The 17,668-nt window shown below is 36.2% G+C and overlaps 1 protein-coding gene across 2 annotated transcripts in view; it reads right to left on the bottom strand.

The window, feature by feature from the left end:
• Stag1 (STAG1 cohesin complex component) overlaps positions 1 to 17,668 on the bottom strand; it is a 288,255-nt gene that overhangs the window by 206,031 nt on the left and 64,556 nt on the right. For both annotated transcript variants that reach the window (XM_055629669.1, XM_055629670.1), the window contains exons 2-3: positions 10,636 to 10,737; positions 2,290 to 2,392 (exon numbers count right to left, since the gene is read on the bottom strand). In XM_055629669.1, coding sequence (XP_055485644.1) covers positions 2,290 to 2,392; positions 10,636 to 10,664 — 132 coding nt within the window. In that variant the 5' untranslated portion in view covers positions 10,665 to 10,737. The remainder of the gene's footprint in view (positions 1 to 2,289; positions 2,393 to 10,635; positions 10,738 to 17,668) is intronic.

The raw sequence follows: 17,668 nt of genomic DNA, 5'->3' as shown, positions 1-17,668 counted from the left end.
TCCCAAAAAGTCTGTTTCTCTCATGCATCTCCTGGCTCTTCCTGCCTTGCTCCTCTTCCCAGGAACAACCATTTGTGATAGGGCATGAACAAGCTGTTAAGGGTCACGCTAATAAGAGCCATGCCATTAGGGGCTGGAGAGATGGCTCAGAGGTTAAGAACACTGGCTGCTCTTCCAGAGGTCCTGAGTTCAATTCCCAGCAACCACATGGTGGCTCACAACTATCTATAATGAGGACTGCTGCTCTTTGCTGGTGTGCAGGTCTACATGCAGACAGAACATTGTATACATAATAAATAAATAAATAAATCTTCAAAAAAAAAAAAAAAAAAAAAAAACAACAAAGTCATGCCATTTAAGACGGGGAAGCCAGGCCAGCAACTGCACACTAATTAGAAGATTCCTTCACTCTTCCCAAAATGTTTGTGTAAGGAAGGCTATATAAATAATGATTCTTCAAAAAAAAAAAGTATTATAAAGACTACAAAGCAAAAAAAAAAAAAAAAAAAAAAAAAAAAAAAAAAAAAAAAAAAAAAAAGGACTACAAAGCATGTCTTCTCCACATTTTTTCTCCTTTAAATAAAAACCATACAGTCAAAAAGTATACAAGCAAGTGGAAGCAAGTACACGGTCAGATGAAGATTTCTCCCATGTTTTATTTTAAGGTTGGCAAAAAATAGTAATTCTAGCAAAAAAGAATTAACCACATTCAAAAAAAATGATTGTAGTGAATAAGTCACTACAATCTACCTGTCTTCCAATGTCACAGTAAGTGCCCAAACACTGCAGTGGTTTGAATAAGAGGCTCATCTATTTGAATGGTTAGTCATCACGGATTGGCCCTAGAGAAGGATTAGCAGGTGTGGCCTTGTTGGAGTAGGTATGGCCTTGTTGGAGGAAGTGTGTTACTGGGAAAAAGAGTTTGAGATTTCAAGAGGGCCAAGCCAGGCCCAGTGGTCTGTCTCTTCTCCTGCTGCCTGCGGATCTAGATGTAGAACTCTCAGCTACTTCTCCAGCACCATGACTGCCTCTGTGCTGCCATGCTCTTCACCTTGAAGGTAATGGACTAAACTTCTAAACTATAGCAAGGCCTAATAAAATGTTCTTTTGTAAAAGTTGCCTTTGTCATGGTCTCTGTTCACATCAATGGAACACAGACTAAGACAAACAGCATAACCATAAATTGTAAGAAGTAGATTCTATTTGCATTAAGAGAATAATGATACTAAGTAAGGATGTCGGTTACTTGTTTGTGTTTACAATTGTGATATTTTGTTTTTATTTTCACTTATTCCATCTAGTAAGTTGATTCCTAAGGCTGGTCATAAAACCCTACTTTTTTTCTCACCTTCTGTCATGGGCCTAGCCAAAACAGGAAATTAAAACTTCTGTTACCCATATTGTCCAAAAAATCCTCCTATGATCCTCCTCTTAACACAAACGGGTTTTGCTCCAGAGTCTGGAGACGACAGTGCTCATACAAAGTAAGACTGAGAAGAACGCTAATGCATACAAGTCTTGCTGAGTTCCCCCAGCCAGATCCTGGATAGCTAAATATGACAAAGTTCCTGGAAAATGACACAAATTCATTGGTACTAAAGGTCTTTCAACCCTTTTTCTATACCTTGCCCAACATATCTCTTTACCTGCAATTTAATAATTTTTGAAGCTCAGTAATGAAAATATGTGATATCTTACTCTACTATGTCTTCTATAAAGAAAGTTCAGGTTTTTCATAAGAACTTTCATAAAACAGAAAAAGACTGCTACAATAGCAAACCAAATCATAGATAAATAAGAACAGTAAATCTTAACATTCTGATATATTGGTACTATCTCTCAAAGTTTATTTTATTTAAAGGGTAACTGAAACTCATAGAATTTGTAAAGACACCCCTCAAAGTAGGGACTCCTTATACACTTCTAAATTTTCAACTCATGAATCATTACGCATATATATTAAAACTTGGCTCAAGCTTTAAAATATTACTATCAAAATGCACATTTAGAAGCTACCATAAAAAAAAAGTTGAGAGTGAACAGCAGTATGTCTTAACTGCACTTCATTCAAAATTCCTTCTGTGCTTTCAAGTACAGACAGCAAAGGTGCTACAAATTTCCCTTCGCTGACACTGCTAAGCCAAAGGAAATTTTCCAAGAATCTCTGCTGTGCCACTGAAATAAAAAACATAAAATATTAACAGCATTAATACAAGAACTGAAAAACAAATTATTTCAAGATTATTTATGGGAAAGCATTGAAGAATAAAGGGAAAGTATAACACATACTGGAGGCCGGCCAGGACGACCCCTTTTTCTTTTTCCTTTGACCTCTGTTTCTTCAAGTTCGCTGCCAGCATCAGAATGGGCAGTAGTTTCATTAGTTGAATCCCTAGAAAATGACAGGTTGTTGTAGTGAACAAATTAATAAACACAATGCAGTTCAGTTCTACCACTCCCTTTAGCTGGGATCACTGACAGGCAGCAGTTAACACTTCTATTTTCAGAGAGTTCAGTAAACCAAAATATATACACTCCCTAGCCAATGTCACTTTGCACTAAATAAAATTTATCACCAAATAAAAAGGAATAAATTAATGTGGAAATAACAGCTGCCCTATAAAATATAAAGCATGAATAAAAAACTTAATTCTTCAAGATTTTAAAAAACTGGCTTTAGAGGAGATTTATAAGACCATGGAAGGTGGTATGCTAGTAAATATTTAACAAGTGCTTCTTTAAAAGAAAAGCATCTACAGTACAAAAGATAAACAATAATAAAAATACAATCCTCTTGACTGGAAATTCTATGCAGCCAACTGAATATAACAAAATGACTATTTTTGCCAACCTGTTATTAGTGTTCTTTTTAAAAAATAGTTTAAGTGAAATGAAAAAGACACCTGTAGCACCTTCACTTGGTAGTCAATGCTGGAGTGACTTTTTGCTGAATCAGATAATAGTTCAAACATAATACAATACTGTTCTGAAACAGTATTTCCAACACTGAAAGCTATTATAACTGACTCTGATGAACCTTTAACTTTAATCCATGTTAGTAACAATTTATCATTTTCTTAAGTGTACAAATAACAGATAAAGTCATTATGTATAGCATTTGCTAGTTTTCTTGGTATAAATATTCTCCCTAAAACCAATTTCAAACTATCAACACACCATCACTGGAAAGTGATAAATAGCATACTATTAAAACTTATTTCCAAATAAAGGAAAAAAGAAAATCCATTTATACCACATGTATGAAATAAAAATAACAACCTCAAGACAACAATGATATACTTTCTAATTGTAAAATGGCGATTTTTACATGTTTTATTTCAATGTGATTTATTTCATTTCTTTTTTCCCCACAGTAAGTACACGTGGTATACAGCTATACGTGTTCACCCCAAAGTACTCTTGCCTGTGAATACTTGTATTTAGCCTCTAAGCCATCATCCCAGACACTGCTTTACTTCATTTAATTTTTACATAATTTAACTTTTTATAATAGCTGTATTATACTAAATCGGCTTATAAAAATTCAAAAATATTCTAGGCTCTGATTCTGACTAACCAACACAGCACTGAATTGTACCTTAAGAACATTTTTAAAGGTATACAGAAAACTGAAAATAAAATAACAAAAAGAATACACACCCAATAGTAAGTCCAACTCAAATTTCTCAATTTGCTTCCCTAACACTCTTCTTCGTCTTGGTTCCCTCTTTGTATTGATCCTTTCCTTAAAGTTCAATTTTTAATGTCTGTAATTCTGCTATTTTTATTGCACTGCATTCCTTTGGAGATCTTACACATAATGTGCATTGTGTGTAAAATTATTATACATAAATTTAATCCCTTAGCAGAACATTTGACCACATTCCAGATCTTTAATTCAAGATTGTTAACTTGTATGAGTGAAATGCTTCTTAAAGCCACCTCAAATTCAAATATCAAAATTAATTCTATTGCAATTAGACTTGCTTCTAGATTTATGTTTGTAGAAATGACAATCAACTAATTTTTAAAATTAGTGTATATTTAAAATTTTTATAAAACTTAGTACCTTTAAAATTATACTGTCACTCAAATTCATAAAATTGTTATTCTTTTGTGCTTCTTGCAAACACACATATTGCTCTATAGTGTAACAGTCTCTCACCAGAAAGGGAAAAAAAAAAAAAAAAAAAAAGGATGTGAGAATATAGGCAAGGGATAGGGTCTGGGAGTATTTGAAAAAGAAAGGAAAATCAGTGGTCTCATTTGTTCCATTATTACCATGACTTTAAAAATAGGGGGAAAGCCCTCACTTTATCTCCCTGTCTCTACCATAGCCTCCATGTTGGGTACTATACCCATTTCGATGTGCAATCCAGTCTAAAATACTAGTGCTACTAACATTCAGTTTTTGAAGGGAATCTGTCATTTGAAATATGCCAGATATATTCCAAATATAAATAATGTGAATAATAATCAGGGCCAGCTAGCTTTTTCTTAAAGAACCACACAGCAACTACTTTAGACTTGTACTAGACTTCTGGCCCCACAGGATAGATATGGACACACATAAAATTTAATGGACAAACACAGTTATGTTCAAGAAACAAGTTTACTTTTTTTTTTTTTTTTTTTTTTTTGGTTAAACAGTCAGTTTAATCAGGATTGCTTACAAGAGACAACTATACAGTACTTAGGACAAAAAGAAAACATCTCCAGCAAAGGTTAACCATCTAAACATCATTGAAAAGGGTGATGGCCTTATAAGACACATGGTATCATGAGCTCTCTCTCTCTCTCTCTTTCGCTCTCTCTCCAAGTAGCCTTTGGCTACCTGCAAATGTTGGGGAAAGTCAGGGCCTTGTGATACCTATACGAATAACCATATTGAGGTTTTTCTTTTTGTGGGAGGAGACCCTTAAAAATCAGAATTATTAGTAGTCATTTGTCCATCGTTGATCTAGTCATTCTTATTTGGTTCAATTCTTTGTAATTTGCATTTATTCATTTCAGTACAAACAGATAATCTCTCATATGGTTTAGCATATACTGCTATTAGTATATGTTTTGGCAAAAGGTGCATAAATAAGGTTAGAAATGTATTACTATCTAAGTTTTATAAATGAGACCATCTGAAAAACTGATCTACTGTCACAGATTTAAGACATGGTAGAGTCTGTTTAATTTCAAACTGGATTTAAATTCTTGTATTTCCATGTGAGGATACTGAAATGCTAACTATTTGTATTTATCTAAGCTAGACAAACTAACTAAAAGCTACTAAACATTAGAGAAAGCTCCAAGATGACTACAGGAGATATCCAGATCCATCGTAGAGAAAGTAAGCCATTAATGTAATTGATTTGTGCTGGAATAATAAAGTTTAGTAACAAAAGAAACCATATTGTAAGTATGAATTGAGAAATAATACTGTCAACTGCAGCCAGTGTAAAAAGTCGGAACTTTTGTTAACAACTGATAGTACACTGTTTTGTATATATGCATATTAGCATGTAGAAGTCTTCAATATCAAAAAGTGAAAAAAGACTTAAGAACACAATAAAAAGCTGTACTTTTCCTCACCTCAAGTCTTCAATCACACTCTGGGCCTTACCAATAACAGTATGATTAATATCCTACTACTGTGGGTAGAGAACGGGAAAACTGATTAAGAACACTTGTTCTTGCAAAAAGCCCAACTTCAGTTCCCAGCACCTACATGGTAGCTAACAACTGTCTGTAACTCCAGTGTCAAGGAAGTTACCTTCTTGTGACTTCCACAAGAACCAAGTATGCATGTGGTACGCATACATACATGAAGATAAACACTCATGATATACATTTACAAAAACTAAAAGTTAAAAAAATAACTATCCTCACTCAGAAAGGCAAATGGGACCGAAATCAGAAGAGGGAAAAAACAGGGAAAATGACAGGAGCCTACCACAGAGGGTCACTGAAACACCCTACCCTGCAGGGTATCAAAGCAGATGCTGAGACTCAGAGCCAAACTTTGGGCAGAGTGAGGGAATCTTATGGAAGAAGGGAGAGATAGACCTGGAGGGGACAGGAGCTCCACAAGGAGACCAATAAAGCCAAAAAAAACCTGGGCCCAGGGACTGATACTCCAACCAAGGACAACACATGGATATAACCTAGAACCCCTGTACAGATGTAGCCCATGGCAGCTCAGTATCCAAGTGGGTTTCCTAGTAATGGGAACAGGGACTCTAAGATCAACAATCAATAAATGGGACCTCATGAAATGGAAAAGCTTCTGTAAAGCAAAGGACATTGTTGTCAGAACAAAACGACAGCCTACACACTGGGAAAGGATCTTAATCAACCGTATATCTGACAGAGGGCTGATATCCAGAATACATAAAGAACTCAAGAAGTTAAACACCGACAAATCAAGTAATCCAATTAAAAAATAAGGTACAGAGCTAAACAGAGAATTCTTCTAAAGGAATATCGAATGGCAGAGAAACACTTAAAAACAAATCAAAACGACCCTGAGATTTCACTTTGCACCCATTAGAATGGCTAAGATCAAAAACTCAAGTGACAACACATGCTGGAGAGGATGTGGAGAAAGGGGAACCCTCCTCCATTGCAGGTGGGAATGTAAACTTGTACTACCACTTTGGAAATCATTCTGGTGCTTTCTCAGACAATTAGAAATAGTGCTACCTCAAGATCCAGCTATATCACTCCTAGGCATCAATGCAAAATACGCTCAAGTACACAACAAGGACATTTGATTAACCATGTTCATAGCAGCTTTATTCTTGGTAGCCAGAGCCTGAAAACAACCCAGATGTCCCTCAATGGAGGGATGGATACAAAAATTGTAGTAGATTTACACAACGGAATAAATACTACTCAGCAATTAAAAACAAGGAAATCATGAAATCTGCAGGCAAATGGTGGGAACTAGGAAAGATCATCCTGAGTGAAGTATTCCAGAAGCAGAAAGAAAGACATGGTATATACTCACTTATAAGTGGATACTAGACATATAAGATAAGATAAACATACTAAAATCTGTACACCTAAAGAAGCTAAGCAAGAAGGAGGACCCTGATTAGATCATCAATCCTCATTCGGAAAGACAAACAGGACGGACATCAGAAGAGGGAGAAAACAGAGAAAAGGATAGGAACCTACCATAGAGGGCCTCTGAAAGACTCTACACAGCAGGGTATCAAAGCAGATGCTGAGACTCATAGCCAAACTTTGGGCAGAATGCAGGGAATCTTATGGAAGAAGGAAGAGATAGAAAGCCCTGGAAGGGGCAGGAGCTCCACAAGGAGAGCAACAGAACCAAAAAACCTGGTCTCAGGGGTCTTTTCTGAGACTGCTACTCCAACCAAGGACCATGCATGGAGATAACCTAGAACCCCTGTACAGATGTAGCCCGTGGCAGCTCAGTATCCAAATGGGTTCCCTACTAAGGAGAACAGGGACTGTCTCTGACATAAACTCAGTGGCTGACTTTTTGATCACCTCCCCCTGAGGGGGTAGCAGCCTTACCAGGCCACAGAGGAAGACAATGCAGCCAGTCCTGATGAGACCTGATAGGCTAGGGTCAGATGGAAGAGGAGGAGGACCTCCCCTATCAGTGGACTTGGAGAGGGGCATGGGATGAGAAGAGGGAGGAATGGTGGGATTGGGAGGGAATGAGAGAGTGAGCTACAGCTCAGATACAATGTGAACAAACTGTACATAATAATTAATATAAAAAATTAAAATTAAAATAAAAGAATTTCATACAAAAAAGAACAAAAAATACAGTAAAAATGAAAAACAATAGTAATTGAGAGCAAAACACTACAAACCAGAAAGGATTTGAAAAAAATGTGGCACTTCCATGAAAACAAGGAGTGTGGCTAAAGGTACTACCAAAGAGGATGTGGCTGAGGCTACAAGTACTACCATCACAAAGAAAGTTAAGTGCCCTGCACTGTAACAACAAAAGATGCCTTACTGTTTTCTCAGGAATCAATGCCTTCACTCATCACACCCACACAGGTGTGATAAGAGAACCTAGGGAGACAGTTCTTTAAGAAGACTCCAGTTGGCTCTGCTCAAACAGATACAGGGAAACTATCTAGGAAACTGAGTGCAGCGGCATTAGAGGCAGACCCTGTCATTTTGCAAATTATTTCTGCTGGAATTAATTTGGTTTGCTGGAATGCAAAAGTGAGGTAAAGAGTCATGGAGGCTTCCAGGGAAATTTCAAGTAAGAAAGCCAGAATGGCAAGAAAGTACACATCAGGCTCAGAATCCTGGCAAGGTGGCAAGAGAAGCGATAAAGGTGAAGCTGAAGCTCTAATGGAGACAGGGTAAAAATCAAAGATGTCAGGAAAATAGAAGAAGCTCCAGGTCCAGCAAAATCAGGACAAAAGAGTGACCATACAAACAGCAACTGTCCAAGCTCTTTGGCGTTCATAACACACTACCATTTCCTCAGAATTACAAACACAGAGATAGAGGATTTAATGTTTTGCTGCTGGGTTTTAGTCCTACTCTGGTCTAATTTCTCCTTTTTGTTTTCCTATTTATCCCTTTGGGAATAAGAATTTTTCTTGTGCCACTATAACTTAGAAGTAGGTAAATATGTTTTCTGACCTACAACTGATTTTGTCATGTTATCTCATAGGAGATTTTGAATCTGGCTGGACTAGGTCAATGCTGGAACAGAAAATTGTTTGCAAACTATTGCATTAGGAGATGGGCATAGCCATATCCAGCCACATGAAGAATTCTGTGATTGGAGTCTCTCCCAATTCCTGTATCTTAAAGGTGTGGTCACTAGCCCATGGAACTAATGAAAGATGGTAGGACCTTTAAGAAATGAGGCCTAATAGAGACACAACAATGAAAGAGATTCTGGGACTGCCTTCCCTTTCCCTTTCACTGTTTCCCGCTATAATGGGGTAAGCAGGCTACTTCACTCCATACCACCTACTATGATAAACTGCATTACAACAGGTCTAAAGTTCATACAGGCAAAAATCAATCCTAAGATAAAACTTTGAAAATGGACATGGGAAAAAAAAAGTCTTATTCTAAGTTGACTGGCTCAGGCATTTTTCTCACACTGACACAAAGTTACACAACTGTGTACATACCTAGATAGATGGGTAGATTAAACAAGATAATAAAGCAGACATAACCACAAAACCCCCAGATAAGTGTATACTCTCAAAAAAGTTTATTAAAGCTCAACCAAGAATACCCTCTCCAGCTGGCTTATTCAACCGAAGCACTCCCAGATCTCAGTTTACCACAATGACATATTAGAGAGTTAAAATTTTCCATAATTTTTCAGTTACAAAGAACAATACCTAATATTATTAACACTACAATCTCTTTAAATACAAATATAATTTAAATAAGCCTGTTTCAAATATTATCAGTTATTAATGTGGGGCCTGTCTAATATCTAGTAAGTACACTACAGTCGGACAGAAAAAGCTTATTATTATATAAGGAAGCAATAAGGAGCATTATGTGAAAGGCAATGCTAGGAGAAAAAAATGGAAATTTAGGAGCACAGAGGAACACCTATCCTAACTTTAAAGAATAAGAGGAGTTCTGCCAGGCATATACCTAAAATAAAGCACAGTATGCTGGATGAGTGAAAGCAAGAGTTCTTAAGAACAAAATAAAGACTATGCAAAGACCTACAGACTCAGTATTATGCCCACAATACGCAGTAAAGAAGAATGGAGTAAGAACATTAAAAAAAAAAAAAAAAAACTTAAATTTTATCTCCTACATTTCAAAATGTTTACAAAAACAAAGCTTTCAGTCTTAAAGCTTCCAGGAAAACAACCAGAAGGCTATCTCCTAGGAAAGATATTTGTAACTGAACTATAATCAAACTTAACCTAAACAGATAACTCGATTATTATAGCTAAATTATCATTATTGTATAGCATCAAAATACACAAATACTCAATTTACATCTTGATGCAAATGATAAGAAACAATATCTGCTGTTGCATGACTGTAACATTTTCTATAAATTCTATAATAATCTCCAACTTCAAGTCGGTCCTACAAATCCAACAAGCCTAATGATATATCACCTTCACACACCAACCGGTATTCCCTGAGATTCTTCTAGAAACTGGAATGCCTCAATAATCAATTTTAATATAAAAGAAGGAACCTTAATGAAAGAAATCAATTTAAAAGTAAATGTAATTTAAAGGTACAATATAGGGCAAAGATTAATAAATTCTTTTAAATAGCAAGACTGAATATCTTTGACCTTCCAAACAAAAGAAATTGCTATCATAGCATATAACGAAGAAACTGGAATCAGTATGTACGAAATAAGTACAGCTCTGATCCAATTTTATTATCAAAATAGCATGTCACATCAGGGTTATAAATGGCTAACTCATGATATAAAACCATTAATATCTGATTTATTCAGTATCAGGAAAGATGCTAACATTCCAACAGCAAAGGGCATGGATGGGCAGAGTAATCTCATATCATATTCTTTACATTTCAAATATATTGCCTCAACAGAATACATTTGATATACCTCATCAAAAATCCTGTAATGTTATACTCATGTTTCTCTAAACGAAAAAAGAAAATAATAATACTTACTGCAACACTGGTAACTCTGAAGTAATCATTGCTGGAGAGGTTATTCCAAAATATAGAAAGTTCTGTATAATTCAAAACTATTATGCAACTTCAAAGGCAAGCCTGTTAATTAAAAAAAAGAAAAAAATTATTTTTAAATAAAAAGAAAATATCATGATACATCAATCCACAGTACCTATGACCACACTATTTGATACTTACAAAGTAGTTAAAACCCTATATCCACAACAACACTTGGACAAGGATATTCATTACTTTTATTCCTAAATATTCAAACTTGGAAGTAACCAAGAAGCCTTTTAGAAGGTGAGTAGATAAACAAACAAGCTTTGGCATCCAAATATTACTCGATGTGAAAAATAATTGCTCCATCAAGCCATGAAGTGAAATGGGGAAACTTTAAATAAAAGAAGCCATCTGAAAGGCTGCACTTTTGCATAACTCTGATTACATAATATTCTTGAAAAGATAAAACTATGGTGAAGAGTGACTGTCAGAAGTTAAGGGGACCGACGAAATGACCAGGGAGAGCACAGAGGATTTCACTGTGGTGAAATGCTCCTAAGTAACAGATACATGTCACTATACATTTGTCAAAATCATTATGATATATAACATCAATATAACGGAGAACTGATAACGGCATGATAATGGCATTTGAATAATAATGGCAAGTATCAACACACAGGGTCAACAGTTATAAGAAGTGTACCACTCTAAGCTGATACTTGTACGAAAAGCGGAGCATGCATAAGCATGAAATACTTAACATTAGTTTCCTGTATTTTCTCTACAAATTCACTGCAAACCTAAAATTGCTCTGAAAACAAGTCTGATTAAAAAAAAAGGAAAAAGGCATAGGACTAAGAATAAGAATAGCCGCAAGATACCATAATACAAAAGCAAATAGAAAAATACACCTAAAACCAAAGTCCCCCGACAAGATTAAAAAAAAAAAAAAACAAAAACAAAAAACACAAAAGAGAAATTTAAAAAAATAATAATGACTTGGGGGGAGGGGGTGAGACAGAGTTTCTCTGTGTAGCTTTGGCTGTCCTGGAACTCACTGTGTCTGTTTGGCCAGACTGGTCTTAAACTCAGAGAGATACACCTGCCTCTGTCTCCCAAGTGCTAGACAAAAGTGTGCCACCAATGCTTGGCAGATAGTTTTAAAAATGTAAAAATCAGAAATTTTCTAAGCAGAATATTCCAAAGTATTAAATTTGCTTTAAAAGCTACCTAAAGATAAAGAGAAATTTTAAGAGGAAGCTAAATGTATGACACATCAAACTACAGGAGATTTCTTGATGAAAACTATCAGCCTAAAGACAATAAAAGCATCTTTCAAATACTGACAGAAAATAAGTCAACCCTAATTAATATGCTAAATAACAAAAATAGAGTAACACACAGAAAGTAGCAGAATAGGGACCAACAACAACAAAATCAGCTCTCCCTACAAAGTAATTTTGGTTAGCAAAATTGATCGACCTTGCCCCGCCCCGACACAAACACAAATCAGCTTTTATAGAAATCTTCAGTCTTTATAAAAAAAACTTTATTACAATTTATTCACTTTCTACCCCAGCTGTAGCCCCCTCCATCAGTCCCTTCCAATCTCACCCTCCCTCCCTCTTCTCCTCCCATGCCCCTTCCCAGTCCACTGATAGATGTCCTCCTCCACTTCCATCTGACCCTAGCCTATCAGGTCTCATCAGGACTGGCTGCATTGTCTTTCTTTGTGGCCTGGCAAGGCTGCACCCCCACCCCACCCCTTCAGGGGGAGGTGATCAAACCGCCAGCCACTGAATTTATGTCAGAGACGGTCCCTGTTCTCCTTAGTAGGGAACCTACTTAGATACTGAGCTGCCATGGGCAACATCTGTACAGGGGTTCTAGGTTATCTCCATGTGTGGTCCTTGGTTAGAGTATCAGTCCAGAAAAGACCCCTGGGCCAGATTTTTTGGTTCTATTGCTCTCCTTGTGGAGCTCCTGTCCCCTCCAGGTCTTTCTATCACCCCCTTCTTTCTTAAGATTCCCTGCACTCTGCCTAAAGTTTGGCTATGAGTCTCAGCATCTGCTCTAATACACTGCTGGGTAGAGTCTTTCAGAGGCCCTCTGTAGGTAGGCTCCTGTCTTGTTCCTTGTTTTCACCCTCTTCCGATGTCTATCCCATTTGCCTTTAGAAATCTTCAATCTTATAAATACAAGGAAAAGTGTCTAACAAAGAAAAACATCTTCTAAATTTACAGGGGAAAAAGGAAAAAAGAAAAAAAGAAAACCCCACAGCATTTCCTTAACTGCCTACCATTCCTGATCTCCCAAAAAGAAAGTCAATTTGAATAGTAAAACCATTTTTTGGTGTACTTGGAGGAGGAAAAGTAAAAAACACAAGAACCTTCTCTCCAAAAGTGATAGCTATATACTTTGAAGAGCTCCACCACACCTGGTATCTGTTAAGTGGATTTAAATATATCAAAAACAGCTGCATGGGACAAAAGAGAGTCTATGACTATCTTCTTTAACTGTGCCTCATAATCCATCTGGTAGTTATATAATTAAATGTAGGGCTGTAAAAAAATTGGCAACAGTTCAAAGTTTTGAATATTCAATGACAAAAACTTAATTCAAAATCAAATATTCAAGAAATCTGAGGTGTTTTCTGGCAGCACTTGCCCATGATACATTGTACCACATCTATGTATCCTTGCTTCTAAACATATAATATGGACACTTTGTAATGCATTGCGATGATGGCATGGAATGCCAAGAAACACTATCTGAAACACCTTGGTTCACACTTTAACTGTTATGAACTGTATTTTTTTAAACTTTATATACAGCATTTTCTACCCTTACAAAAAGACAATTTAGTTAAAAAAAAAAAAAGACATTTAATCTTTTCCTACCATCATTCCACAACTTAAGTATCAAATCAGTGTACCTTCAGGATGAATTACATCTGAATTTGAATATTTGATTTTGAGTTGATTATTTAAATTTTATCTTAAAAATTGTTGGCAGAAATTCCTAGTGTTTTTCTTTTTAAATGGCCCTCAACATCCCACTATTCTGTACTACATATTCCTGTGCAGTGAACTTCTCAGCATTGAAAATTACAAAAATGAAATGTCACTAACTCTAAAAACATAAAAGATGCTCTGGTCCCTGAATGAGAATTTCAGCTAAGACTTAATTTATCATGTTAAAATGAATAAAGATACACGTCAGTGTGCAAATTTGATTTTCTATTTAAAATGGAAAAATTTTATGTATACCAAAAATTTTAAATATATTTTTATAATTTATTATCAACAAATGTTTCACTTGTATGTCTATTTTACATGACAAAAAAGTAGATCATTGAAAAAGTTCAAGAAGTCCTATTCTATGAAATGAGCAACAGATAACCAAAGAAGCAAGCCTGGAAATAATGATTACAAAGACTCAAGAGTTATCATCTACATATGCATGTCCAGAGCTGCATTCTGCCTGATGTCAAAGAGGACATCTCTCAATAATTGCTAAAGTTTATGCTAGTAAAATATGAAGATAAAAGCAGACACTCATGTGAACAGGACACTGAAGGAAATTAATACCTTGGCTAATAAACCAATCTGCAAAAAAAAAAAAAAATTTCCATTTTGGTTTCAGTTCTTCAGTGAAACCAGTCATGTTACTTATTTGGTGATCAAAAAAGACAATGAAAAAATAGTTTAAGGAAAATAAACATGCATAGCCCTCAACAGATATCATCATCAAAAACAGAGACTGGGCTAATTCACAGTATTAAAATACATTTAAGATGTCCAGTTTTAACAAAATCCATCACAAGATATATTTTAAAAAAAATAGGTTGCCCATTTTCACGCACACACGTACACACACACACACACATCATCATCATCATCATCATCATCTTCCTAAAGAATCTTAGACAATGTATATATGAGACAAACATTCCAAACATTTCCAGAAGACACAGAGAAACAATTTTAGAGAAAGTGGGGAATAGCCTTGAACTAGGTGGTATAGGAGACAGCTTCCTGATCAGAATACCAATACCTCAGGGCACTAAGATCAACATAATGAAACCTCATGAAACTGAAAAGGACACTGTCAATAGAACAAAACAGCAGCAAACAGAATGAGAAAGATCTTCACCAACCCTATATCCGACAAAGAGCTAATATCCAAAAATATATAAAGAACTCAAGAAATTAAACACCAACAAACCAAATAACCTAATTAAAAAATGGGATACAGAGGTAAACAGAGACTTCTCAGCAGAGGAATCTCAAATAGCCAAGAAGCACTTAAATAAATGTTAACATTCTTAGTTATCAAAAAAATGCAAATCAAAACGACTGATTTTTCATCTTACACACGTCAGAATGGCTAAGACCAAACACTCAAGTGTCAGCATATGCTGTAGAGAATGTGGACAAAAAAAAAAAAAAAAAAAAAAAACTCCTCCATTGCTGGTAGAAGTGTGAAACTTGTACAACCACTATGAAAATCACTCTGGTAGTCTCTCAGAAAATTAAGAATAGTTCTACCTCAAGACCACTCCTAGGCATATATCCAAAAGATGCTCCACCATACCACAAAGACACTTGCTCAACTATGTTCATAGCAGCTTTACTCATAATAGCAAGAAACTGAAAATAACCCAAATGTCCCTCAAACAAAGAATGGATAAAGAAAATGTGGTACATTTACACAACGGAAAACTACTAGGCTATTAAAAACAAGGATATATCATGAAGTTTGCAGGCAAATGAAAGCAACAAGAAAATATCATCTTGAGTGAGGTAACCCAGACCCAGAAAGAGACACATGGTATGTACTTCTTTTAAGTGGATATTAGCCATAAAGTACAGGATAAGAATGCTACAATCCACAGACCCAAAGAAGATAAGTAACAAGGAGGGGTCAAGGGAAGATGCTTGAAACTCACTCAGAAAGATAAGTAAAATAGGCATTGAAGGTGGATGGAAGGAGGGAAATGGGTAAGAGAGGGAATGCAGAGGGAATCAGGGTGATTAGGAATAGAGAGAGCAAGGTAGACAGGATTGGGTGAGAGCGCAGAAATGGGAGGTGGGGGCATCTCTGGGACCTGCCAGAGACCTGGGATATGGGGAGGCTTCAGGAAGTCTAGGGTCTAGGGGTCACCTTAGACTCAGCTCACCCTAGCTGAGACTCATAGCAGCAGCAGATATGGAGCCCCTAAGTGGCCACCTCCTGTAGCCAGGCAGGACTTCCAGTGGAGGGATAAAAACACCCACCCAACAAAACCTTCAACCCAAAATATGTCCTGCCTACAAGAAGTGCAGGGACAGAGAGGAAGAAAGTAAAGCTTGAGGGAATGGTAAACCAAAGACGGGCCCTACTTGAGACCCTCCCCAGGGAAGAGAACCAACCCCTCCACTATCAATGTTACTCTACTATGCTTCGTAGACAGGAGCTAGCATAACTCCTCTGAGAAGTTTCACTCAGTAACTGATGGAAACAGATGCATAAACTCACAGCCAAACATTAGACAGAGCTTGGGGAATCCAATGGAAGAATTGGGGGAATGACGGAGGGAGGTGGAGGCATTAAGAACTCCACAACAAGCCTTACAAAGTCAACTAACCTGGGCCGGTGGAGGCTCAGAGACTGATGGAGCAACCAAAGAGCATACATGGACTGGTCTTAGGCCCATTACACCTAGGTAGCAGATGCGTATCTTGATCTTCATGTGTATCCCCCAACAACTAAAGCAGGGTCCCTCTCTGACTCTGTTGCCTCCCTTTGAAGGGGTCCCCCTAACTGGGCTGCCTTGTCTCTCCTCAGTTGGAGGATGTGCCTAGTCCTGAAGTGACTTATTGTGGCAGAGCAAGTTAATAACCATGTAAGACCTCCCCATTCTCTGAGGAGAAAGAGAGGGAGAAATTGGATGGGGAAGGGGGTTGTGTTAAAAGGGGTACTGGGAGAAGGAAGGCTGTGATCAGAATGTAAAGTAAATGAATAAATGATATGAAAAATAAGGATGAAATGGATTAAGACACTTAACAAACTTCAAATGGCATTTCCCATGTAACTGGATATTTGCGTTAATTATGTTTGTTTGAAATCAATGTCAAACACTGTCTATTCCTAGAAATATTTACAAACAGGGCATCGACCTTCAACTTGCTTATGGTAACTAAAAATATAAGTTCTACTTTCCTGCCTGAGACACTGAGCTAAAAAATGAAACACAATGGAATCAGAAAAAAAATAATAATAATTCATTTATATATTTTAGCAGAATACTAGAATGGAAATTTGAACAAAAAAGCAAATAAATTAGACATAAAATTCCTGAACCAAAATACATTTTAAACAATAATTTTGTAACTATGGACTACAAGAATGAATTAAGAACATGGGAAGGACCAAAATGTAGAAAGAAAATATAGCATTTAAAGACCATTCAAAAAGGTCTTTGAGGAGACAATAGGCAAACTATTGTCCCCTTTTTTTTTCCCCAAAAATATAGTGTGGATGTTAAGGCAGCAACAGAATCGCACATGTGTAGAATAAAATGACAAATAAAATTTAACAATAAAAAATGTTTTTGGAAACAGACAGAAAAATTACAAATGTCAGTAAAAACAGAAATCTAAACAACCAAAAAGGTTAATGACATAACGAAGAACACTCAGAGACATAATCAAACAAACTTACAAAAGTGAGGGAGACTCTTGAAAGAATTAAACAAATAGGAGCCCCATTTATCATCATAAGTCATTCAGTCAGAATTTGTGAGATGACACAATGGGTAAATACAAATAAAAAGTTACTGTAGTTTGGATTTGTAACTCCTATTTTTGTATGACTAGTGACTGATCGAAACTTCAAAGTCTGATATTTTTTTGCCATGTCTTTAGCTTGATAACTGGACAGTCAGTTTAAAACCAAACAGTATTAATGTTTCCCAAATTAAAAATCTACTCCAGTTAACACTGTAAAAAAAAAAAAAAAAAAAATATATATATATATATAT

Source organism: Psammomys obesus, unplaced genomic scaffold (genome assembly GCF_907164565.1).
Source record: "Psammomys obesus unplaced genomic scaffold, mPsaObe1.curated_primary_1811, whole genome shotgun sequence".
Classification (NCBI taxonomy): domain Eukaryota; kingdom Metazoa; phylum Chordata; class Mammalia; order Rodentia; family Muridae; genus Psammomys; species Psammomys obesus.
The sequence above is the reverse complement of the archived record's forward strand: the minus strand, read 5'-3'. Positions and strand labels throughout refer to the sequence as shown.